This window comes from Pterocles gutturalis, unplaced genomic scaffold (genome assembly GCF_000699245.1).
Source record: "Pterocles gutturalis isolate BGI_N339 unplaced genomic scaffold, ASM69924v1 scaffold11983, whole genome shotgun sequence".
NCBI classification, from domain to species: Eukaryota; Metazoa; Chordata; class Aves; order Pterocliformes; family Pteroclidae; genus Pterocles; species Pterocles gutturalis.
Window position 1 is genome coordinate 717 of NW_010125689.1, and position 23,687 is coordinate 24,403.

General features: G+C 57.5%; 1 protein-coding gene across 1 annotated transcript; it reads left to right on the forward strand.

The window, feature by feature from the left end:
- The first annotated feature begins 3,957 nt into the window (after positions 1-3,957).
- Positions 3,958-21,733, forward strand: KIAA0226 (KIAA0226 ortholog). The gene is given in 22 exon segments (XM_010078671.1): positions 3,958-4,104; positions 6,521-6,604; positions 7,453-7,612; positions 7,784-7,890; positions 8,180-8,320; positions 8,539-8,588; positions 8,590-8,684; positions 8,914-9,462; positions 11,827-11,922; positions 12,098-12,213; positions 12,664-12,868; positions 13,231-13,332; positions 14,115-14,189; positions 16,824-16,884; positions 17,867-17,999; positions 18,373-18,518; positions 18,882-18,946; positions 19,515-19,753; positions 20,136-20,197; positions 20,385-20,538; positions 20,927-21,020; positions 21,570-21,733. Coding segments are annotated over 22 exon segments (2,937 nt in total). The 5' UTR covers positions 3,958-4,065.
- Positions 21,734-23,687: the final 1,954 nt, after the last annotated feature.

A 23,687-nucleotide genomic window follows, 5' to 3' on the forward strand; every position in this document is an offset into this window, starting at 1 on the left:
TGTGGCCGTGACCGATAGCAACAGGATAGAGGTCACTGGATCCAGCTTCCCATGGATCACGGGAAATGCAGAAGCAAAGGTGATTTTGCTGGAGTCCATTCTTCTGCCAGGGCGGGAGAGGATCTTGTGCTGGGTCATGCTGTCTGTCCCCCTGAGCAGCAGGTCTGAGGTGCGTCGGGGAGCAGGGGCTGTGACACCCATGCCACCGAGGCACGGCAGGAGGGTTAGAGCTGTCCTGCCGGGCAGAGAGCAGGGTCTCAGTGCCTCGGAGCAGTGGGCGGGTGGGTGATGTGGGGGACACGGCAGGCCTGGGGGTGAGCAAAGAGCTGCCACGTTCAGCTCTGGCACTGCAGGGACAGCGGGGACAGAGGAGAGGGTCCCTTAGGGGACCCTGTGCTGGGAACGATGGGGGAAGGTGAGTGGCTGGTCCTGGGGAGGTGGGCTGCCGGGGGGGTCTGCTCTGCCTATCACTGCTGTGTGCTGCCGCAGGCAGGTCCTGTGCAGGTCGAAGCCCGATGGACAGTGTGCTGGGTCCACGGGTTGTCACCGTCTGCTTTCCCAGGATGAGCAGGCAAAACTATTTGCAACGTGGAGGGGAAGGCTAAAAACCACCTCTCATCCCTATTTTCTTCCCTCATCCTTTGCCAGTGCAGAGCAGGGGTGCCCTGGCGGGCAGCAGCTCTGGGCTGCATTTCCTGGGGAAGCCTTTTGTGCCAGTTTTCGTACCAGTGCAAGCTTTCAGTGCCAGTGCCAGCAGCCCTGTGTTTCGGTTTCCCAGCCAGCCTGCTCGGCTCTCCCGACCCTGGCGCTGCAGGGCTGGCCGCTGGGCTGGCAGAGCTCTGCTGGCTTCCTCTGCCTGTCAGCAGCTCCCCGCGGCTGCAGATGGATTGCACGAAGCCTGCCTTCCTTTTAATGCCTTTTCCCAGCAGTGCCGAGCCTGCTGGCGGAGCAGGCGGGGGAGACCGGGGAAGGGGCTGCTGGTTGTCTGGGAGATGACGAGGGGGTTCTGCGGCACCTTCAGGATCTGGAGGAGGAACCGACAGCCAGCACGGGAATGTCCTTGGAGATCTGGTGGGACTCCCTCCACGACCTCAGCATCCTCAGCCCGATCTCTTCAGTGTGCTAAGAAGGATCGAGAGATTTCTGCAGGTAGAGGACAGGGCTCCAGCGGCCGTTGCCAGATGCCTCCTGCGGAGCACAGGGAGACGTGCAGCAGATGTGGTGTTTGTGAGAAAGACAAGCTTCATGTTTTTTTGGGTACTAGCTACCTGTGTGGTTCTGTTTTGGAAAGTAACTAAGGATTGGTTTTATTTTAAGTGAAGAAGTTCACCCGAGTCAGCAGCTTGGGTCCCTGCCTCTGCTGTGAGTCACCTTTGCTGATTCGGACCAGGAGAAGTTCCCACCCCTGCAGGTGCGGAGGGACTGAGAAAGCCCTGGGTGAGCAAGCAGCGTTTCCTCGTCATTGTCATCAGCAGCGGCACTAAGCCATTTCTTGCTCCAAGGCTGGATTCCGTCTTTTATCACTCCAGTGCAAAAGCCTCAGTTATATTTGGGACAATTCCTGACCTTGGGCTGATGGCGCTGTGCCTGAAGATGGAGGTTGTGGTGGTGAAGGCAGGGGACCCAGCGCCCACGCCGAGTGGCCAGAGCTGGGGGTTCAAAGGGGGGCTGGCTCAGAGGTGACCTTTAAGGAAGGAGAAGGATGCTGTTGGGGTCTCACTGGTGCTCCACCGGCGATGGCCCTCGGCCCGTCTGGCTGCGGGACCAGGCTCTGCCGGGGCAGGAGAGCAGAAGCACGCGTGGTTCGTGCAGGGGAAGCGCTGCCCGTGGACTGTGACCTCTCTGGGGTGTGTTGCTCACTTTACCCTTCCTGTAAGTCGGGATGTTTTCATGGTGTGATACGAATCAGCCTTACCCTGTCTCGGGCTTGCTTTAGAACAAGCAGAGGAGAATTCTCTTGATTCAGTAAAAACCGAGCGGATTTCTTAATACTGCCCCAGACACCTGCGGAGATGGGGAACTGGAGGGCAGCTGGGACCCGGCGTTGGCCATCCCTCCTGGCAGCCCTCCCCTCCTGGGAAGGGAGCAAAAATTGGGGGTTAACCCATGAGTCCAGTTCAAGCTGAAATGTGATGAGCTGTGCTGTCTCTCAACTTCCCCACCATCTGCAGCCAGCTACACGGCTCTTCGTTTCTTCAACCTTATGTCACCGTGTGCTTTTCAGCGTGCACCACGTTCCAGCCCAGCAGGAGCTGGATTTTGTACCAGTGGGGTCCTCTGCGTCCAGACTGTGAACTGCTTTGGGCCAGCAAGTCCTGTGGGATCCTTGCTGTCTTGCAGGGATTTAATTCACTTTTGGTGTCTTCTGCATCACCTCTGCAAAGGTGCTTTCATTGCACCGCTTGTTCCTTACATGCTCCGAGTTCAATGTTTTAACGTCTTGAGGTTATTTTGTTCGAGGATTGCTTAACCTTAGTCTCCCTGTGCTAGGAAGGAGCTGTGGCTCCAGTCTGTTGGATCCTGGTTTCCTACCTCTGGGGAGATGCACAACTCCTCCTTTAGCAGAACAGGTCATTTGGTAAGGCACGGCTCTGCGTGTCCTACCCCCACATCCTTGTGCGCATCGCCGGCTTTTTATAGCACGAAATAGCACGAGAGGGAGTTACCCTGACTCACTGACTTGGCAGACCAACAGCGTGCCTGAGCTTTCACTTGTATTTCCTAACTCTGAGTGTCAGAAATGTCCTGGGGAGGAGCTGGGGAAGTTTTGAGCTCAGTGGCTGCAGATGCTCTTTGACCAGGGACCGGCGATACCGCTCTGGGCATCTGCGGATGGGATCCTCATCCTTTTTTTTTCCTTTTGCTTTGGAAATCCGGTTTGTTTTGGGCAGTGAGAGGGATGAACGGCTGCAACACTGCCTTGTTTCTTGCCAGTTGAAAGGTTGGACTTTCATTCTAAGCTGTCACCCCCAGTGCTTTTTGTTACAAACCCTGCAGAAGCACTTTTTTTTTTTGGCATTTACACCCCCCCAAATATACTTTGCAATATTCCTGTTGTTTCTGAGAGCTTTGCTCCTGTCTGAATCCATGTTTCTGAGAGCTGCTGTTCCACTGGGAGCACTGTCCAGCGGCTTGGTTGGGGACCTCAGTCACCCAGAGTTTCCTTCCCCAAAGTTGCTTTTGCATTCTGCAAATGGCATTACCCCCCTGCACTGTTGCTCCCACTTTATGGCAGATAATGGTGATTTCTTGCTGTCCGCAGGGTAGCTGAGAGGGTTGATATTGGTGAGAAATGCTGTGCAAGCTCTAGAGTACAGCTGCAGTTTGCAGTTTGCTAATCTCTGTCCAGAGCACGATGAACCCTTTGCAAGAAAGTCAACTTGTGCCTACAGCAGCCCTGGGGCCAGGGAGCAGCTGTGCAGGGCGAGACGCAGATGAGGAGTTACTGATCTTGGAGCGGAGCACCTCTGCACCCTGAGGGTGTTGCAGTGCTCGATGCGGCGTGCATTGCTCGGGCAGTGCCGCTCTCTGCAAATGCGGGTGCAGCACAGCCGGTGTCTGGCAGATGTGGTGGACATTGCATCGTTGCCTTACAGCCGCTGAACAGCTCTGGTAGAGCGTGTGAGTGAAACAAGTTGGCTGGAAGGATGTCCCCCAGCTTTGCTGGCCCGTACTAAGCACGTGGTGTATTGCAGGAGCCATCAGTCTTTGTGCTGGCTGCCTCCTGAGACCACATCGGTGGTGGCTGCCAGTCATCACAACAATCATTATGATATGGGCTCTTGTCCACAAACCATGCATGGGAGGCCACAGGTGTAAAGTCCTTTAGCTCCCCTTTGCCACCTTCTGGACCACCAAAGATTTCAGCCTGACCTTGGAGACAGACCGTGGTCCTGTCGGGAAGCTCCTCTTGCTGTGTATCTGATGCACCTTGCTGTGTTCCCCTGCAGGAAGGAGCACTGGAAGCTGCTGGGCAACCTGAAGACCACAGTGGAAGGCTTGGTGTCCACTAGCAACCCCAATGTCTGGTCCAAGTATGGCGGCTTGGAACGGCTCTGCAGAGACATGCACAGCATCCTCTACCACGGCCTCATCCACGACAAGGTAGGGCTCTGTCCCGCCAGCGCGGCCGGCTGGCGGAGCGGCCTCGGAGCTGTCAGAGCAGGGGACACAGCCCTGGCTGCTGGGGCTTGCTTCAGTGCTCGTGGCACGGAGCGGGTACAAAGCTCGTAGCGGCGTGGGAGATGATCCCATGTGCCTGGTGCTGCTGTGGTTGTCAGAGGGACCCGGGCATGCGTTCTTTCTATCTTGTCCGCCTTCAAGGTGGTTTTTCTAAAGTACCTGTGCCCCCCACGCTGAGGCCAGCCCCTCTCGTCTTTCTTCCTGCTGCAGCGAAGCGATAAAGTTGCATTTGCAATGAGTCAGCCCCGTATCGTGTGGACTTGGACAACTCCCCAGCGAGAGCTGGTGAGAGAAACCTCGCATCTTTCTGGTTAGCTGTGTTAATAACGGGAGCTGGCAGCTGAATCCGCACTCGGCATGAATGGGATTTCTCTTTCCAGGCTCTCATTGTGCCTTGCAGTTGCTCACCCAGCCGTTCCCCCCTCCATGGCAGCCTGCAAGAATTTGTCTTTCCCACTTGTGTGCAGGGGCCTGAAGATCTCCCCTTCAGCTTGCAATTACCAACGCAATTAATTTACAATGGAAAGTTGAAGCGAGACTGCAGGGCATGCCTGGGGACAGGCTTCCCGGCAGCGGCTCTGCCACCCAGAGAGCAATGCAGAGAAGAGAGCGATGCAGAGGAGCCCCAGGTGGCTTGCCCAGGCCAGCTGGGATCCAGGAGCCGGAAAACCGCACCCCTGCAATGCTGCACCCGAGCTAGTGAGCCTCCAGGAGCTGCTGGGCTGGCAGCTCGTCCTTTTCCATGTGAGGAGTGCGGTGCTCCCTCCTGACAGACTATGAACAAGCTTCAGGAAATGAGATGGAAATGATTTATCCTCGTCTGTCTGTTAGTAACAGCTCATGCCAGACCTGTAAAGCAGGACGGCGTGTTGCCTTCCTCGATGCTTTTACTACGGGCAAAGGCAGCTCTTTTACCTAGAAACATCTCCCCTGCTTGGGCACGTGTGACGCCAGTCAAGCTGGAATAGCTGCAAAGGGAGACCCATAAAAATACAGCGTCCTAACAGAAGTTTTCTCGTAGTTGCTCCAGCAAAAGACTTCCTTTTACTTGTTATCAACTTTCTTCCTATGACTGTAAAAAAGGTGAAAAAAATCCATATGTATGTGTTAAGAGAAGTAGGACAAAAGGTTTTTAAACTTTTGAGTGAATTGCATTTATTTGCCCAGAAAATCCCCTAGAATTGCCATGTTAGTTCTCTAGTCTTAAAAAACCAAACCACCCCCCCCCCCAAACAAATAAACCACAAAACAGAACCCATTCCTCCGACGCTTGTGAAAGAGGAAACAGAGATGGGAGAAAAAAAAAAAATCAGCCTTTTGGTGAAGAGGGACATTTTGGGGCTGTGTTTACACCCAATAGGGTGGTGAGGGAAACAGCAAGTCTGCTGCAGTTCCTCTTTAACGGGAAGAATAATGAAGAAAAAAATAACTCATTGTCTGAACAAAGCTGAGGCAAGCAGCAGCCAAGAGCTGGAAACGCGACACCAAATTTCTTACCCGTGGTGCTCAGCCGTGCTGGTGTCCTTGGTGGTGGCTTGCATCAGAAGCCAGCAATGGTTGCTGGTTTTGCTGGGATGCGTTTCCATGCTGCCCTTCGTGTCCCCTCGCTGAGGTCTGACTCTGCCGTGCTGCGGCGTCAGGACTCTCCTCCGGCTGCCGCTCCAGCAGGAAGGGGAATGCTGACGTGGGAACTTGGTCAACCTGGAACTTGTCAGACCTGTGGTTGGCCTTTAGGATCCTTATTGTGCTGCAGCAGGGATGTGAGTCCTTCGGTGCCACATCCTGTCCCTGTCCCAAGACCTCGCCTGTCTTCATGGCACGATGGACCGGGATCATAGAATCATAGAATCACAGAATGGTTTGGGTTGGAAGGGACCTTAAAGATCATCCAGTTCCAACCCCCTGCCATGGGCAGGGACACCTCCCACCAGCCCAGGTTGCTCAAAGCCTCATCCAGCCTGGCCTTGAACCCCTCCAGGGATGGGGGAACACCTCCAGGGATGGGGATCTTACCTGGTGGAAGAAGAGAAGCTCGGGGGATCTCTTGTCTGGTCACTTGTGGGCTGATCACAACTGAGAGGTCACCGTGGGGGGGGCAGGAGACAACTTACCTGCATCAAGCCAGTGGTTTTTGACTTTTCCCTTGATCTATGGAACTGTGTTATGTGCTTGCGTTGTTTTTCCTCTGTAAAGCTGTGCTGCTCTTCCCCTCTCTGTTTCCTGGCCCATCTTGCTGGGGCTAGGGGCTGTCCTCTCGTGGTGGCATGGGACTAATGGGGGATGTTGTTGCTTAACTGGGACTTGGGTGGGGGAGTCTAACTGTGCCTGTCCCGGGCAGGTGTGCTGCAGACAGAAGGATTACTGGCAGTTTGTGAAGGACATTCGCTGGCTGAGTCCCGGCTCTGCTCATCACCTGGAGAAGGTGGGTTCTGGTGGGGAGGGGAGAGCCCAGCGGGGCTGCCAGCCTCGCCGGTGGGACAGCAGCACCTTGGCTGTTGGTCTGCTGGGGGTGAAGCAGATCCATGGCATGTGGGGGCTGAAGCAGCCATGTGTTTGTGTACAAGCCACGTCCCATGGCTTGGGCTGAGACAATCGGCTGCTTATTTCTCCCAGGCCAGGCTCCAGCTCAGCTCGGCCGGGTGCAGTCCCATCACCAAGGGAACAGGCACAAGCGGCGCTTGTGTGCACGCAGGGGTGGTTCATGTGTCTGTGCAAATCTCTGGAGGTCTGGGCTGTCCCGTTTCTGGGTTGTGCCTTCACAATGCGTTTGGTTCTCCTGTTCCTCGCTTGTGCTGAGTGCTGGCGCACGGGGATGCTCTCGGCCCTCGGCTGCCCCGTGCCGACATCCGTGGTCCCCTCTGTGGATGGGCACAAGGGGCTGTGGTCCCTGTGTGCAGCAGCTACGGGGGTGTGGGGTGTGATGCCAGTTTAGCCCTTCACACTGCAGCAGCTCAGCGGTTTAGCTGTCACCTTACGTGTCAGCAAGAACATGACCGTCACCGCTGGGGACAGGTTGGATTTGAGAACGTGGGGTGCCTCTGGGTCAGGGGCAAAGCGCACGGGTGGGAGAATGTGAAGGAGAAATTCACGCTGCTGGTGGCTGTCAGAGGACTTTGGTCGCTGGCTGACCTTTGAAGCGTTGTTCCTCCCCGCTGCTTTTGTTTCCCTGGTGGCTGGGGCGCTGCTGGGACGCGTCGTCCTTCCCGCTGACAGTGACCAAGCCCTGCTTGCCTCTGCACGCCTTAACCTGTGCCTGGCATCCCTTTGCAGTTCATCAGCCTGCAGGAGAGCGGCCAGCCCGACCCGGAGGGCCCGGGGGACCAGGCCATCGCGCACCTGTGGCTGCAGCACAGCCTGCAGTGCCACTGCCTGTCGGCGCAGCTGAGACCGCTCCTGGGCAACCGGCAGTACATCAGGAAATTCTACGCAGGTAAAGAGAAACGTGCCTTCTCCTTCTTATTGGGAAAATAATCTCGATGGAGACGTTTCCAAGCCATGTGGGAGTGGGACAGCAGAAAAGGTGGTTTGTGTGCGAGCAGCCGGCGCTGCCAAACCACGTGGGTTGGAGGGACCCCCCCGAGCAGCAGTTTTCTCCCCCCAGACACTGCCTTCCTGCTCAGCGACGCCCACGTCACGGCCATGCTGCAGTGCCTGGAGGCTGTCGAGCAGAACAACCCGCGGCTTCTGGCTCAGATCGACACCTCCATGGTGAGTCGAGGTCCTGGCTTTTACACCTGGCTCTCCCCGGGCACCGACCGGCTGCGGCTGCTCGTGCAAGGTCTCATTCGGGGCACACGGAGCCCTTGGGTAAGGGGCTGGGCTTGGAAGCAGCAAAAGGAGCTCCAGGAGGGGAAGAGAGCAGTGAACTGGTCCCTGCAGCCCCACGCCAGCTGCCCCCTCCCCAAAGGAGGGGAACAGCAGCTGCTTTCTTTACACAGAGCTCCCCAGAGGAAGGCAGTTAACGAGGCTTCGTTAATTGGAGGCTGTGTTCTTTCAGCTGGCTGGCACGTCACTGCCATCCCTGTGCGCATCGGGTCCTTCTGCTGGGACAAGAGAGATGTGTGACCACGACGCTGAAGGACACGAGAGCTGTCTGCCTGGGGCACTGAGCTGCCTGGATCGTTTCTCTGAGAATCCGGTAATTTCCTGATGGGAGCCTGCAGTGTTGCTGCGAACAAAGAGCTGCTTCCCTTCTGCACCGCAGGGTTTTTCCCTCCCCATCCTCCTGCCCCCAGGGCTGTCACCTCCTTAGCTGGCTGGTGACCAGGCGCTCGCAAGTTGATTCCTTTCTGCTGCTGCTCCTTTGATGTGCAGCCCCGTAAATGCTGATTTATTAATGATGCCACCTCTCCTCAGCTTACCAGGAAGAGTGATGGTCTGGGTCCGGTGACCAAGAGGCAGAGCCTGAACGTCCCCGTACGTCCCCGCTGCAGGTTGTGCGCAGCAGCGCTGCTTTGGGTCCTTCTCCAGCCTCCACCAAACAGCCTCCTCCGGCCTCTCAGGTAACGAGGGTGGGCTGGGAAGCTCCGGGTAGACTCAGAAAAGATTTTGCCTTTTTTTCTGCTCATGGATTCGTTGTGGTGGATGGGTGCAAGAAGATCTCTGCCCGTGTTGGGAGGGAGGTCCCTGGCCTTTTCCCACAGTGGGTGGGCATGGCGGTGTGAAGGTTATTGCCGTAGGGTGGTCTGCTTGTGCCAGGGTGTGTGACATCCTGCTCCTGCCTCTGTCCAGACAGGAGACCAGTGAGCTCCTCCACCAGCTCCAGCACCAGCCAGCCCCAGGAGCACTGCCCGTCCACCCGGTCCTCCTCCTCCAGCGAGGGCAGGTCCCCTCTGGAGCAGCCCGGCTCTGTCACCCACTTCCACCTCCCCTCACCCAAAGACCCCTTCTCTCCAGCCAGCGAGATGAGCTCCAGCACCACCAGCCAGAGCGAGGACACGTGGACAGGGAGCCAGGATGACCCGCAGAGCGATGCTAATGATGGGCCGGAGTACCTGGCCATCGGGAACTTGGGGCGCCGGGGCCGGGCGTGCAGCAGCGTCAGCACCAACAGCACCAAGAGCAGTAGCTCCAAACTCTTCTCCTCCAGCAGCTCCCAGAAGCTGGACTCGGTCTCATCCCTGGGGGAGCAGGGGGCAAGCGGAGGTGGAAGCAGGGGCCTGAGCCTGTTGCGCCGGTCCAGCTTCTCAGAGGGACAGTCGGCAGCTCCGCAGAGCATCCTCAAGAAGAGCCACGTGCGCTCGCACTCTGACACCAACGTGGCTTCGGGGAAGTTGCACGGTAATGGGATGGCTTTCCCGGGATGGCTTTGGGGTGGGGGAGTCCGTGGTACTGGGAAGCTGGTGCTGGCCGCCCCTTTGACTCCGTGGATCAGGTTGTCAAGGGGAACAGTGAGCGAGCAGTTGGGAAATTTGGTCTTAGCCCTTAGCTTTCATCCTTCACACTGGAGGGATGGGCTGACATCTTGCTTCCCAGATGCCCTGGGCCAGTCTGTTACTGATATTGGCAGCTTTTACCAAAAACTTAGGAAATGGCAGTGATGCCATGGCATTAGCCATCCTGCTTCCCCGCTGGCCTTGCTCGGCCGGGGTATGGGGCCATGGCAGGGCACTGGGCTGGGGCTTGGGCTCATCCTACTGGTATGATGTCTTCCTACTGGTAGCCTGCTCAGTCCTGCTGCCCTCTTGAGTGGGTGAATGCATGGGGGGGTGGGTAGTGGGATGTGAGGGGATAATCAGTTTGCAGGAGTCTGCTCCACCAGTGCTGTCTTCATGGGAGAAGTGGAGGTCCTTGCTGAGTAGTAACGAGTCTGTCTCTGTTTTCTCTCCCTTAATGCTGCCCTCCTCCTCTGTCTGCCCAGGAGGCCTCAGGGATATCACCATTATAATAGAAGATCCAGTGGCAGGGTTGGGAGCCAGTGTAACAGCCCTTCATTAGTGATCATTGCATCAAGTTCAGGATTTCCATCAATCCATTACTGTCCATTTAGAAAACCACAAAAAATTCTTTCTTCCCTGTGTCTCAGTTGATGCTTTGAAGGGTGGTCAGGTTTATGCATGCAATCTGACTGAAGATCCTAGCTTGGTTTTTGGGAGCAGTGGACCAGACCCTGAGGGGCACCCAGCTCCCCTGCATGGCATTAGGAGCCCTGGCCACCAAGTCCCCGAGCTGCATCCCCTGCTCCTACCTCCACCCCACGACCTCGGGAACTAGGAGAAGTTTCCTCTCTCACCTAGCGAATAGGGGCTGGCAGCTAGGCAGGCGTGGGCTTGAACATCTTATTTTTCCTTTCATTTAGTGGATCTGCAGCACAGGGAGGTTTGGTTTTGCATCTGTTTTCTTTTGCATCTGTTCAACGGCAGCAGCACCGGGTTTGTCCTGCCCACATCTGGGTGCTGAGGGCTCTGGGGCTGGGAAGACTCCTTCCTGGAGGTGGTGGGCATCCAAACAGATGTGTCCAGCCCTGTGCCCTGCTCCAGCAGAGGATGCTGGGCACTGCCTCACTTTGCCCTTCAGCAGTAGGCTCTGGTGTTCGTGGCATCCCCCAGGCTGGTGATTGTAAGGTGGTTTCCATGGTGGTTTTCAGCAGGGTTGAGGTGGCTGTGGGAGACCCTGTCAAGCTACAGCATTTAGCTGTGAGAGCCTCCCAGCCCAACAGGTCTTCTTTGTCACCCAGCCTGTGGGGTGGGTTGGTCCCAAGCCCTGTCCTGGTGGCTGCTGCTTCATGGTCTTGGCTGGGAGATGCTGGTGTTGGTGGGCTTGGGAGCCTCCAGCCACACTGGGGTCATGGCACAAAGCTGGGAGCAAAGAGGAGTTGGAGGTGGAGAGGACGAGGTTGCCCTTCTGTTGTGCTTGGGACGTCACCCAGTGCCTGCCCCATGTCCACCCCCGTATGCTCCTGTCCCGCTCCATTCGGGGAGTTTTCAGTCTCCTTCAGCAGTTCTCCGTCACGCAGCCGCTCTGTCTGGGTGCTCCCTGCGGCTCTGGCTCTCCGTAGAGCACTGGCTGTTGTTGTTCTCCGGTCAGGCCGGCTCCTGGCAGTGCCCACCGGCTCAGCCCGGCCGGGAGTTGCACCGTGGTGTGTGCATGGGGCAGAGCCTTGCCCACAGCCCGTGTAGGTCACCTTCAGCACTGCAGCCCAGGCTCCTGGCTTCTGGCTGAGCAACTGTGTGTCCTTCAGATGCCTCCTTCCCCTGTTGTCCAAGCTGCTTTATGGGGCTGGGAGCCCCACAGATCCCTTGGCTGCTCAGGTTTTGCCTTGTCTCGTGCCTCTCTGCCCTATGGGATCCCTTGGAGATGCTCCAGCAGGAAGAAGGGGCTGGCAGAGCCACTTGCTGGAGGCTGTTGTGTCCCCTGGAAGAGAGGAAGGCTCAGGACTCAACTGCTCCGTGATCCTCATGAGCTTCTCTCCTTCTTTCCCCCTCCTGCTCCTCTCCTGCCTGAAACACCCTTCTGGCTTTGTCCCCCCCTGAGCTTGCCCTCAGCTGCGGCAGGGAGCAGGCCAGCCGAGCAGAGACATCCCTCCTTGCTCCCCATCCATCTGTACCTGTCCGTGTGATGTTGAGCCCACTCCATTTCACCCCATGCAATGGCTGGGTCACCTCCGGGAAACTGATGTGTCCCTGGTGTCATCCTCCCTTCCAGAGTCCCGTGGCGATGCAGGCGAAGGGAGAGGGCTGGTCTCTGCTTCCACCCAGAGCAGTGAACTGAGCACCCCCAGCTCCCTCTACATGGAGTACGGTGAGTGCAGCAGCCTCGGCGGGGACGCTCGCTCCTGCTCAGGGTCCTCCGTTGGCTGTGGTGGCCTCAGCTTCAGGGACCTGCTTGTGGGATGCTGGTCAGGCACTGGCAGGGCTCGTCAGCGTGGGGATAGCAGCAGGTCCCTCCCTCATACGTTTGTCTCTTGCTTTTCTAGACTCTGGTCAGTACCTGAGCTCCGGGGAAGGGATGTTCAGAAGACCCTCAGAAGGACAGTCCCTCATCAGCTACCTCTCTGAGCAGGACTTCGGCAGCTGTGCAGACCTGGAGAAGGTGAGGGAGGCAGCAGCAGCCTGCTTGCATTGGAGAACGTATCTTACTGCAGGTTCAGTGGCACTTCCCTCCCTGGAGGAGGTAATCCCACAGTATTTCCTGCTGTCGAGCCGTGCACAGAACTTCGCTGTTGAGTTCCTCAGTGGTGTCTGGTGGCCAGGATCTGCCCATCCAGGGTATGCACAGCAGCTTTGCAATGCATGAGGGCTCCTCCATCCTCTTTGTGGGATGCCCCTTGTGTTTTGTGAGTATTCATGTGCCCAAGAAGGTTTTAGTGTCTAGGTACCCATAGAAGTGTCAGGTTTTGTGGGGTCCACAGGGGTTAAGGTCTTTCTGCCACCCTCCATGAGTAATAAGCTCTTTCCTGTCACAGGTGGGGAACAAGATTTTACCAAGTCTTCCTAGTTTCTCCATGGTACAGCCTTGGATGCTTTTGCTCTTGCCTTGCAGGAGAACGCCCACTTCAGCATCTCAGAGTCCCTGATCGCTGCCATTGAGCTGATGAAATGCAACATGATGAGCCGGCAGCTGGAGGAAGAGGAGGAGGAAGACAGTGACAAGGAGATCCAGGAGCTGAAACAGAAGATTCGCATTCGGCGCCAGCAGATCCGCACCAGGCACCTCTTCCCTCCCTGCCAGGAGATGGGCTCAGACAGTGAGTGATGTCTTTCCGGCTTGTCAGCTGGTGGGGTGTGGGTTTTCTGTCCGTTGCCTGTCCTGATAGCATCCTGCCTTCCTGCCTCTTCATGGGAAACAATCATATTGCAGCCAAGGTGTTGCAGAGATCTGTGAAACTCTCATGCTGTTGAAGACCACAGTGGGACTGATCCTGTACACTGATAACACTTGTGTGCTGCTGGCGCTGAGTTACGGAATGTAATTTCCTTTTGAACCCATAGTGTTTTCCATCCATTTGTCCATGCCCTGGCCATACCTGGGTATCAGCTTCTCCTTCAGCTGTTAGGGACCCTTCAGACCACTTCCACTGATGGCCTGGCTGTGTGGCGTTTCTCCCAGGTCTTGTGGCGACGGACAGCGGGTCCCAGTTCAGCTCTCACGGCTCCATGCGGCTCTCTGACTCCGGTTCCGCGGACGATGTGGAAGAGTACGAGATCCGAGGTGAGGGGGAATGGCTGCGTTGGCTTCGTGCGTAGAGCCAGGCTTCTCCTCGGTGTAGGTGTGTTGAGGGCAGTAAAAATCCCCCTGGCCTTCAGGATGGCTTTGCCCAAACAACTGGCTGAATTCTGAGCATGAGCAGAGCAATCAGTTTCCCCTCATGTGGTGGCATGATTTTCCTTCAAAATCCTCTGTAACCTTGAGCATTCGGTGCCTCTGGCTGGTAGGTGGTTTCCATTTCATCGCCTGGTCCACAGAGAGGCTGTCACAGCTACAGAGAGACGGGAGAGCTGCCATCCTGCTCTCCTCCTTCTCAGGCAGGAGCTGCCTTAGCTCTGGCCACTCCTCTCCTGGGTGGCATTGGTGGGTGCTGGTCACATCCTGACCTGCAACAAATACCTGCAGTCTCTGCTGCTGGCAGCTGGGGTGCCTGAGCTTACTGGCCACAGGAGACCTGTCTGGGTCCCTGGTCGTCCCTTTCCTTCAGAGCCTTGTTCATCCTCCTGGGTGGATGACGTCTCAGCAGTACCTGCATCTCACTGGCTTTAAAAAGGAGCAGTCCAGTCTCCAGCTGTACACGGTTTTGTCACTTGACTGTTGACAGCAAAGCCTTCATTTCAGTCCCTGAGGGCTCAATTTTGGGCTCAGTTTTGAAGCCCATGGAGGGATGTGTGAATTCAGTTCCGGGCTTCTCTCGTGCGGGTGCTGCTCTTGTGTTTTGCCCTTTCTCTCTGGCCTGGCCGAAGCACTGAAGTCACCTGTTTTGTCATCACCGTGTTATACAGATGGTAACGATGGATCTAACCTGATTCAAATGTCCAAGAACGGCCTCTCAGTGTCAATGGCTTCCTTGTTCTCAGGTAGTACCCCGCCGTGCTGCCCTGCGGCACGCGTGCGTGTGTGTGCAAGGCGTGTGTGTGTATGTGCACGTGCACACTTCTGGGAAATCTGCCCGATGTGGGAGCTGTGGACCATATCATCCAGGCACTGGTGGGATGATATGGCCGGATGGAGAGGAGAGGAGGCAGAGGAGCTCTGCGGTGGGCTCCATACCCCAGGGCGTTTTGCCACGCGATATTTTGGATATACCAAACGTGCCTGCTGTGGTGAAGACCTGTCTTGCCTGGGGTGGGCTCGGCAGGGCGATGGCACAGCTTTGTGCTTCTGTAGGCGCTGAAGGCTGAGCCTGGGCTGGATAAGAGCAGAGTCCCCCGCAGGGTGGGACCAGGTCTCCATCCCAGGTGTCTTGGGGAGCGTTATCCGGCTTGGCTTGGCAGAGCTGGCAGTGCCACAGCTCTGATCCGAACCACGGCCAACCCTTCCCATCCTGCTCAGAGCTGGCTTGGAGAAGAATCCTTCCAGAAGAAGTCCTGGAGGGAAAAGTAGCAAACAGGGCACAGGCAGTTTGTTCACCCTGGAGGCCCCGGGCACCAGGATCATGGGCAGCAGGTCTTGCAGAGTGTTTTGGTTGTTTACAGTGCTACTAGATAATCCTCCCAGTCTGCTGGCTGCGTTTAAATCACCCTCATGTGCTCCCTGTTTGCTTTAGCAAGGGAACAGCCGACACGGGCTGCGGTGATCTGTCAGGTGTCTGGTGCCAGTGCTGGGTCCTGCCGGAGCTGCTGGTGCTCAGAGCTTCCTCGCCAGCCCCGCTGTGTCCTGTGTTTGCAGCCCAGGGGTTTAGTCCAGGGGGACTCATCCTGGCCTGAAGCTGGCATATGGAGGCTGTGGTGATGTCCTTGGGTTTGGGGGCTGTTCATGACCCTCTTGGGGACTATCCCCCCTGGTGACAGCATTGAGAGCAGGCATTCTGGGCAGCTAACTGGAGGCTTTTGGGGGGTGTCTCCAGTTCAGGTTGGGAAGCGAGCGGCGGCAGGATCCCAGTGCTAGTCCCCCGGGAGACTAGGGTCAGATCCCTGCCATCCCTGAGACGATGCCAGTGCCCGAGCGTGCTGGCTCTGCCTCACCGTTACACTTGGCCCACAGTGTGCCCCACTGTTTGCTCGTGTTCGTTGGGGTCTAGGGCCGTACAGCGCCTTCCTGTGCAGAGCTGAAGGCACCAGGGCACGGCGGGTACGTCTGGCCGGTGCCCTACATGGTTGGGAGGCTGCGTTTGCCTGAATTCCCCGTTTTCTGCAGCTAGAGGTCAGTTCGCATGATGGAGCTATGTGGGTTCCTCAGCATTAGGGCGCTTTGCTGTGCCTGTTTCTAGCCGTGGATGTCAAACAAGGAGGGTTAAGCATCCGTGCTGAACTCCACCAGCGTGAATTCATGGGCAGGACTGGGACTTGCTCCCCTTGCTGCCAGGCTTTTCCGAGGGGCTGTGGTTCCCCAGGCTTCGGTATGCGGTTGGTGCCTGGCCAGGATCAGGTGGGCTCCAGGCAGGTCCACGTAGCTGAGCTGCTGGGGTGGAGGAGCAGGGACCTCGAGCCGTGCCTCCTCCAGCTGGGCACTGGGCCAGGGGATCCGCAAGCCTGTGTTTGGGGTGGTGTGGTCACTGCAGACCCCATTTCTGGAGCTCCCCAGAGGTACAAAACATAAGACCTGCTGGCTGAAGGTTGTGGCACTGGCCTCTTTTCTGTCCTGACCTGTAGTCCTTTCCCCTTGCATGCCCTCCTTCCCCTTTCTGGGAGTCTGTCTGCAATGAAGCAGGGTTCCTGCCTGGAAAGAGTCTCCCATCCCAGTGTCCTTCTGCCATTCAGATGAATTCCCTGTTGGGGTTTAACACCAAAACCCACTGGACTGGAGGAGATGAGTGATGAAAGTACCACTGGGCACTGCCTGGTACCCGAGGCTGGCACCGAGGAGGGATGCGGGGCAGCCCAGGGCTGATGGGGAGCTGATGGAAGGGTGGAGGGAGCACAACCCCGGTGTCCTGCACCTTTTCTTGGACCGCTTCTTCCTCGGAAGATGTGTCTGTGGCCTCTGCAGAGGGCTGGTCCCCATGGCTGCTGGCCTGCTCTCTGCATGGACGTCAACATTTCTCTGGAGTGCTGGGCGCAGGCTGCCAGCCCCGGCTGTGCAGTTGGTGACAAGCTGTGGCATGGCCACTGCCTGATCTTACGAGTTGCGGTCAAGTAGAGAGATGGGCTCTGCATCCCATGGCTAATCCCTTGCAGCACCTATACTGCGTGTACAGAGCTGCTAATCCTTGCTAACCTTGCTGCCCTGCCCCCCTGGCTCCTGTGTGCGTACTGGCTCAGGCCATGTCACCACTAGGACTTGGTGTGTGACCTGGACCAGCAGCCACTTGTCTCCCCCAAGCCCCCGCTCACTGTTTTCACAGCATCCCACCATGTCCTTCCCTTGTCACTCCGACAGGTGACTGGTTACACCTCACCTCTCCTTGCTGCTGCATGCCACTGGTAGAAGGTGATGCTGTAGTTCTCGTGCTTTTGAGCAGCTTGATGAGTTTTACCGTGAAGCTTTGGTTTGAAATGTGTGTGTCCCCCTGCCCTGCCCCATCTGCTCCACCTTGTCTGTTTATGATTCAGATGCAGACATCAAGAGGAACCCAGACTCCAGCAGGAAGTCCTTCCTCTCCTCGGAGTCCATGTACGTCTTTGGCTCGTGGTGTTCCATCTTGGTACCAGGTTCCCCTTCCTGCCCAACTCTGCTCTTCACCATGCTTCAGCTGCTGTTCTGCACTGGAGTGGGCATCCCTGCCTCCCTCCATCCCTCCCTCCCTCCATCCTTCCCTCCATCCCTCCCTCCATCCCTTTACTTACCAATGGGGCGCTGGGTCCTTGTCTTAAATGTGGGAAGAAGCACCTGGGATGATGGGGATATTCCCAAGAGGTCGATATGATATGACTGGTGTCAGGAGAGGTGCCCATACCTGCTAGTAGGTGGGAGGCTGGGGAGAGGACCAGGCACAAGCTGGAGCATCTGGACTGGCTGCGGGCTCTGACCCTCCCGTGCCTCCCCGCTCTCAGCTGGGACAGCCTGTCACACTGCTGCCACCTTCTCCAACCCTCGCTGCTGGGCTGTGCCCAGAGGTGGAACCGCTGGCTCGCGGTGATGCTCACAAACTGCGGTGCAGCAGCAGCTTCAACGTGAAGTGCTGGGTCCTTTCCCAGTACCGCCTGGGGTGGAGAGGTGGGAGCGATGGGAAGGTATATCCCCTGTTTTAAGCACAGCTGCTGTGTTAATGCTCTGAGAACAAGACCCCTTGGGGATGCAGAGACCCCTGTGTCCCTGCTTGGCACCCTCTCGGGTAGGTTCATACTGGGAGAGCGGTTACTTCTGGCTCGTACAGACACTGGCTCTCGCTTTGCAGCTTTCCCTGCAAACAGCCACAGGTTCCGTTAGGTAAGATATTTTTTGCTTGCCTTTCTAAACAGTCGTCGTTGTGCCATTAGCCAGCTGCAAAGACAGAAATCCATCACGTGTATCAATTGTAAGCCTGTGTAGCAGTGCAGAAATAAGGTAGCAGAGTTGAAGGGAGCACCTTTGGCTTGAGCTGGGACTGGCATCGGGGGCTGTGAAGAGGGCAGAGCTCTGAGACCCGGTACTGACCCCTTCCTTCGCTGTCTAGATCCCACTCCTTCCTCAATTCCAACTCAGCGGAGGCCGTGGCCATGGGCTTGCTGAAGCAGTTTGAGGGCATGCAGCTCCCGGCTGCCTCGGAGTTGGAGTGGCTGGTCCCCGAGCACGATGCCCCGCAGAAGGTAAGAGTGTGAGTCCCTGGTCACCGATGGCATTTGGTTGCTCTTCTCCGAGCCCCTGGCTTCAGCCCACTGCCCAGGGGCTTTGCTAGTCACGGTGATCCCTTTGTGGAGCTGGAGGAGGGGTTTTCTCTGGGCTCCAGAGGTGGGTGCAGCTGAGCGGGGCTCTGCCACTGGAACCTCCTGCAGCAGAGCGCCCAGATCCCTGGGGACAGCCCTTCTCCACCCCCTGTTCAGCTGGAGCAGCAGCTCCGTGCTGGGCAGTTTTCCAGGGGGCTGCAGCTGCAGGTTTCTGGCCGGCCGCAGGTTTCTGGCCGGCCAGCATCGCCTGTGTGGTACCAGGCGGGGATCTGACCCTCTTGCCTGCCTCTCCCAGCTCCTGCCCATCCCCGACTCTCTGCCTATCTCTCCCGATGACGGAGAACACGCTGACATCTACAAGCTGAGGATTCGGGTGCGTGGAAACCTGGAGTGGGCTCCACCGCGACCGCAGATCATCTTCAACATTCACCCAGCCCCAACGTAAGGACCCACATGGCCAAGGGCTCTCTGGGAACCTGCTCTTTCCAACCCTTTTCCATCAACACCAAGGTTCATAATCCTCTCCTTCCTGCTTGGCCACAGGGGCTTCCCTGCTCTGAGCCTGGTAGATCCATGGTGGTCACCACCAGCTGCTGGTGCTGTGAGATGGAGCCAGTGCGTGCGGTCAGTGCCTTGGGTGTGCACCAGGGCACAGCAGGGCTTTTCCCTTTGGATTTGCTGACCACACTTAAATGGCGAAGCATGTGGCCATCTCTGCCATCCAGACCTGCGCCAGTGCCCCTCCCCTGGTGCCAGGTGCCATCAGGGCTGGACTCATGCGTGTCATCTTCTGTCCCTGGGCAGGAGGAAGGTGGCCGTGGCCAAGCAGAATTACCGATGTGCAGGTTGTGGCATCCGGACAGATCCTGGTGAGCGCTGGGACCCTGACCTGTAGCTGGAGAGTGGGGAAGAACCTGGGAACAAGTGGGCAGGCGCAGAGCGGGTGGGTGGTGACAGAGCTCAGCACAAGGTCCCTGGGGAGATGGTCCGGTGCCTTTGCCAGCTCTGCCTGCACGTCGGCGTGCACTGCCCACCGAAGAGCCTCCTTCTCCCTGTCACGGGGCTGGTGGAGGTGAAGAGCAGCAGCCCTTTGGAGGCTGTTTCAGATGGTGACTCTTCTAAAGCAAAGTCATCTGTTGGGGTCCTTTAGCTCCCGGCAGGTTCTGCTGTGGGTACAGCTGTGGAGCTCTGTGACCAGCCCTCTTTCCTGAATGTGTAGGTAGATGTGGCTGCACGGGACCACTCTGGTCCCAAAGGCTTTTGCAGCTGGCAGGGATGCTTGCAGACACCAGCGTTGAGCGCTCTGGGGCTGGAGGAGGTGCTGGCAAGGCAGGCTGCCTTGCTTGTTGGAAATGCTGAGCAACGCTGGGGGTCCAGTGTGTGGCTGGGCAGAGCCCACGCCTCGGCTGACCTCCCTGTCTGCTTGGGCTTGGCCAGATTACATCAAGCGGCTGCGGTACTGCGAGTACCTGGGGAAGTATTTCTGCCAGTGCTGCCACGAGAACGCCCAGACCGTCATCCCCAGCCGCATCCTGCGCAAGTGGGACTTCAGCAAGTACTACGTGAGCAACTTCTCCAAAGACCTGCTGAGCAAGATCTGGAGTGACCCGCTCTTCAACGTGCAGGACATCAACCCTGCCCTGTACCGGAAAGTGAAGTCTCTCAACCAAGTGTGGGTAAGACCCTTTCCATGCTTTCCTGAGGGGGGTTTGGGTGAGGTGGGCGGCTGCCGATTGTAAACCATATTCCAGGGAAGCTGGGGAGAAGCAGGTATTGCTGCTTTTGAGGCTTAAAACCAGCACCATGGGTTTCCATTCACATCTTGTTCTTTGCCCAGTAATGCAGGAATTCCAGAAGGAATTTCTGCCTGGCATCCAGCTGGGCTTCAGTGTATCTGCTGGAGCACGTGACGATGGTTGTGCTCGCTTTGCCGTGTGTGGTGTAAACACTTCGGTGGCAGGGGAACAGCTGAGGAGGAGCAGTTGTTTCACCAGCAGAGCCGTTTGGCCAAGGGCTGTGCTCTGTTTACTGATTCTCGTGTCCCCCCTTCCTCTCCAGCTGCTGCGAATCCAGCTTTTCCACATGAAGAACATGTTTAAGACGTGCCGACTAGCTAAAGAGTGAGTCCTGGGATGTGAGATGAAACTGTTTTGCTGTCCTCGATCTGTCCCTTGGCAATTTGCACTGGAGACCTGTGCAATGAGCAACAGGGAGGGGGGAGTGGAGGGGGAGAGAACGTCCAAGCAGTGGAGAGAGGGGGCTTAGCGGAGTCGCTTTGCTCTGAGCTCTGGTTTCTCTGTCCTGCAGCCTCCTAGACTCCTTCGATGCGGTGCCTGGACACTTGACGGAGGATTTGCACCTCTACTCACTGAGCGACCTCAGCGCCACAAAGAAGGGGGACCTGGTGCCTCGCCTGACGGAGCTCCTGAAGGCAGGCAGCCTGCACGTCGAGAAGTGCGTGGTAAGGGCTCCTCGCCTGCCTCCCGCACAGCCCCACGCCCTCGGGAGCACCCTTTGGAGCCGGCTTTGCTGCTTAGCTAACTGATGGGGAGCCCTCTGACATGCAGGGCAGCCACTGAATTATCTGACTCGGTGCTAGCTGCTCCTGTCTGCTCCACAGAGCTGCTACCCAGCACATGTGGGATGTTTCTTGTACCCTGTTTTGGCTCTCTATTGCCCCTGATATGTGATGGTTCTGCCTCGCTGTGTGCCATGCTGGGCAAGGGCTGTTCCACGTGGTTAGAGCTGGGCACCGGGTCCTGCTGTCCTGCTCTGCTCTACCTCCTGCCCAGCTGACCAGGGAGATGAGGATCATTTAGCTGCTGTTTCCTCACTTCTTCTCCTTCCAGCTGTGCCAAGCCAAAGGCTTCATCTGCGAGTTCTGCCAGAATGAGAGTGACATCATCTTCCCCTTTGAGCTCAGCAAGTGCAGGACGTGTGAAGGTGAGATGCTGGGCAGAAGCAGGGAGGGGACAGAGCCTGGGGCCAGCAAGGTCTGCCTCTTCATTTCGAGTGGCATTTGTGCTCGAGAGAGGTGCGGAGCCAGAGGCAGCCAGACCAGCGTGTCTCTGTGCATGGCCTGTGTCTGCACCACGTTACCACAGCAGCAGAAACTCTGAACTGGCTTGAAAAGGCTCCTGACACTGGTTGCCTTGGTTTGGCAAGCACACTGCCAGAGACAACTCGGGGCAGAGTCGCTGTTTCCTTGGAGAATCAGCACGGTTTGGGGAGGGATCTTGTGCAGAGCAGGAAACCTCCCTCCTGTGCTCCCCAAGGCTTTGCACCCAGTGTGGGGACGCTGCAGCGTGACTTCTTGCAGCTTCCAGAACGGTGTCAGCCACCAGAACTGCTTCTGGTGCTTGTTCGGCCGTGGTTTTTGTTTGAAATGTCCTCCTGGACAAGCCTGGATCATCCCTCCCCGGGGTGCAGGTGCCAGGTGGTCTGTGTCGGCCCCCACCAGCCCTCAGCCATGCTCTCTCCCTCTCCCCGCAGAGTGCAAAGCCTGCTACCACAAATCCTGCTTCAAATCCACCCGCTGTCCCCGCTGCGAGCGGCTCCAAGCACGGAGAGAGCTGCTGGCCAAGCAGAGCATGGAGTCCTACGTCTCCGACTACGAGGACGAGCTGGAGCAGCCGGAGGCGGTGGCAGCCACGTGAGCCTGGTGCAGCAGAGGAGCAGGTTGGGGGTTTATTTACGTGTGTGGCCTTCGCCACCAGAGACTGAGCCCTGCGGACTCGAGATGAGGAGCACTGGCAGGAGGCCTGGAGCACTGTCCCAAAGGGATCTGCTTTCCCCCATGCCCTAGTGCTGGGCTGGGGAAGGGGCATCTTATATCATCCGGGTCTGCTCCAGGTACCGCTTGCACCCCTTGGGGAAGGGCAGCGGCTCCGGTCTGTCCTGCAGTCGCTGGTGCTGGGCTGGGCAGGGCTGTGCTGCTGGTCCCCATGCCCTCCTGGTCCCTCGGGGTCGGCACTTTCTGCTCATCAGCTGGATACTCATCAGCTCTGGCCACGTCTGCTCCTCAGAGGGGAGAAATCAGGTCTCTGAGTCCTCCCATCCCCTGTCCTGCAGCTGGGGGGGTGTGCACGGAGGAGGGGTGGGGGTTTGGGGTTGGGTGTACATTTAACAGCTCCCCTTCTCAAATCTGCCTTGGGACGCTGCTGGAGAGCAGTTGCTCTCGTGCTGGGATCAGAGCAGAGGCGGTGGCAGTGATGACAGTGCCACATTCCTGCCTCACCTCTCCGTGCAGTCTGTGCTGAGCCGCTTTCCCTGCCCGCAGCCAGTGCTGCCAATGGCCAGCGCCCCGGGGCTAAACTGCACACGGGCACCGGTGCTGCAGGGATTTCTGCAGAGGCAGGTCCCCATGGCTGGAGGATGCAGTAAGCGAGGCTTCCAACCCTGAGAAGAAGGTTCTCATGCTGATAGTCTGTTCTCCTGGGGGGACATGTCCTCCTCCAAGGGTGACATGGGACCTCACCCTGGTGGCACCAGGACCTGCCTTGCGCGCGGCTGCCTTCTGCCTGAGAACTGTTGGGATGCGGGTGAAGGCTCAGCCATCTGGCCGCATCCCCCCAGCCTCTGTCTTGGTTTGTTCTTTTAGGTTAGTTTTGGTTTTTAATCTGCTGGATTTGGTTTTATTTTTTTAATGCAATTGTTTGTATTTTTAACTGTGTCCCATCCCCCCAAGGAGGTGCTGCTTGAAATGCCTCTTTAAGGGGCACGTGATCTGCTTGGGACTCACCGGTACAAACCCTTCAGGGCTGTCCTGGTCCTGGTTCCTCACCCCAGGATGGGGCTGGCATTTGCCAGGTGTCCCCTCTCCCAGCAGATCTCCTGCCCTATCCCCCAGGAGAGGGGTTCCTGAGCCAGGCGAAGCCTCGGGCTTTCCCAGCTCCCGTGCTGCAGAGTGGCCAGGCAGCCTGCTCCCGATGGGGGGTGCACAGGGGAGAGGGTTTTGGCACTGGGGTGCTGCGAGGCATCAGTCCCTTGCTGATGCAGAGCTGCTTGTTCCAACTGATGGCTCTGTGGGATTGGACCCTGCGGTACCGGGTGAGCTCTGGGCTAGCACTCAGTTAAGGAGGTGCCTCTGGATCACAGGGGGATGCTCTAGCCCATGGCATCGGTGGGCATCCAGTACCACCCCAGCATGGGGGGGATGTGGGGTGGCAGCGGGGTGTTTGGAAGGATGGTGTGGCCTGTGTATGTGCAAGAAGGGTGGTGAGGGACTGGGGAGCACTACAGTGGGAGAAGGCATCTGGGGCAATAGCTCGTGCAGTGTGCGCCCTGGCTTGAGGCTGGGATGTGACCTCTTGTGGCTGGGCTGGGGTGGGGATAGAGGGTGGGACCAGGAGAGGTGGCTGCATCCCTTGGTCAGGGAGGGTGGCTGCAAGCAGCATCTCTCCCCAGCTCTGCAGTATCCTGGCAAAGCCGGGTCTAACCTGAGAAAGGGGGTTCAGCTCCCCACTCACTCCCCTGGGGTTTTGCCTCCTCCTGTCTTGCTTCTGCTTGTTTTCCCCAGGAGAGCAGCTGCTCTCCATCTCTGCAAGCCCTGGGGCTGTCAGACACTGGTCCACCTTGGTCTTACCTGTCCCCAAGCCCAAGCTGAGCCCT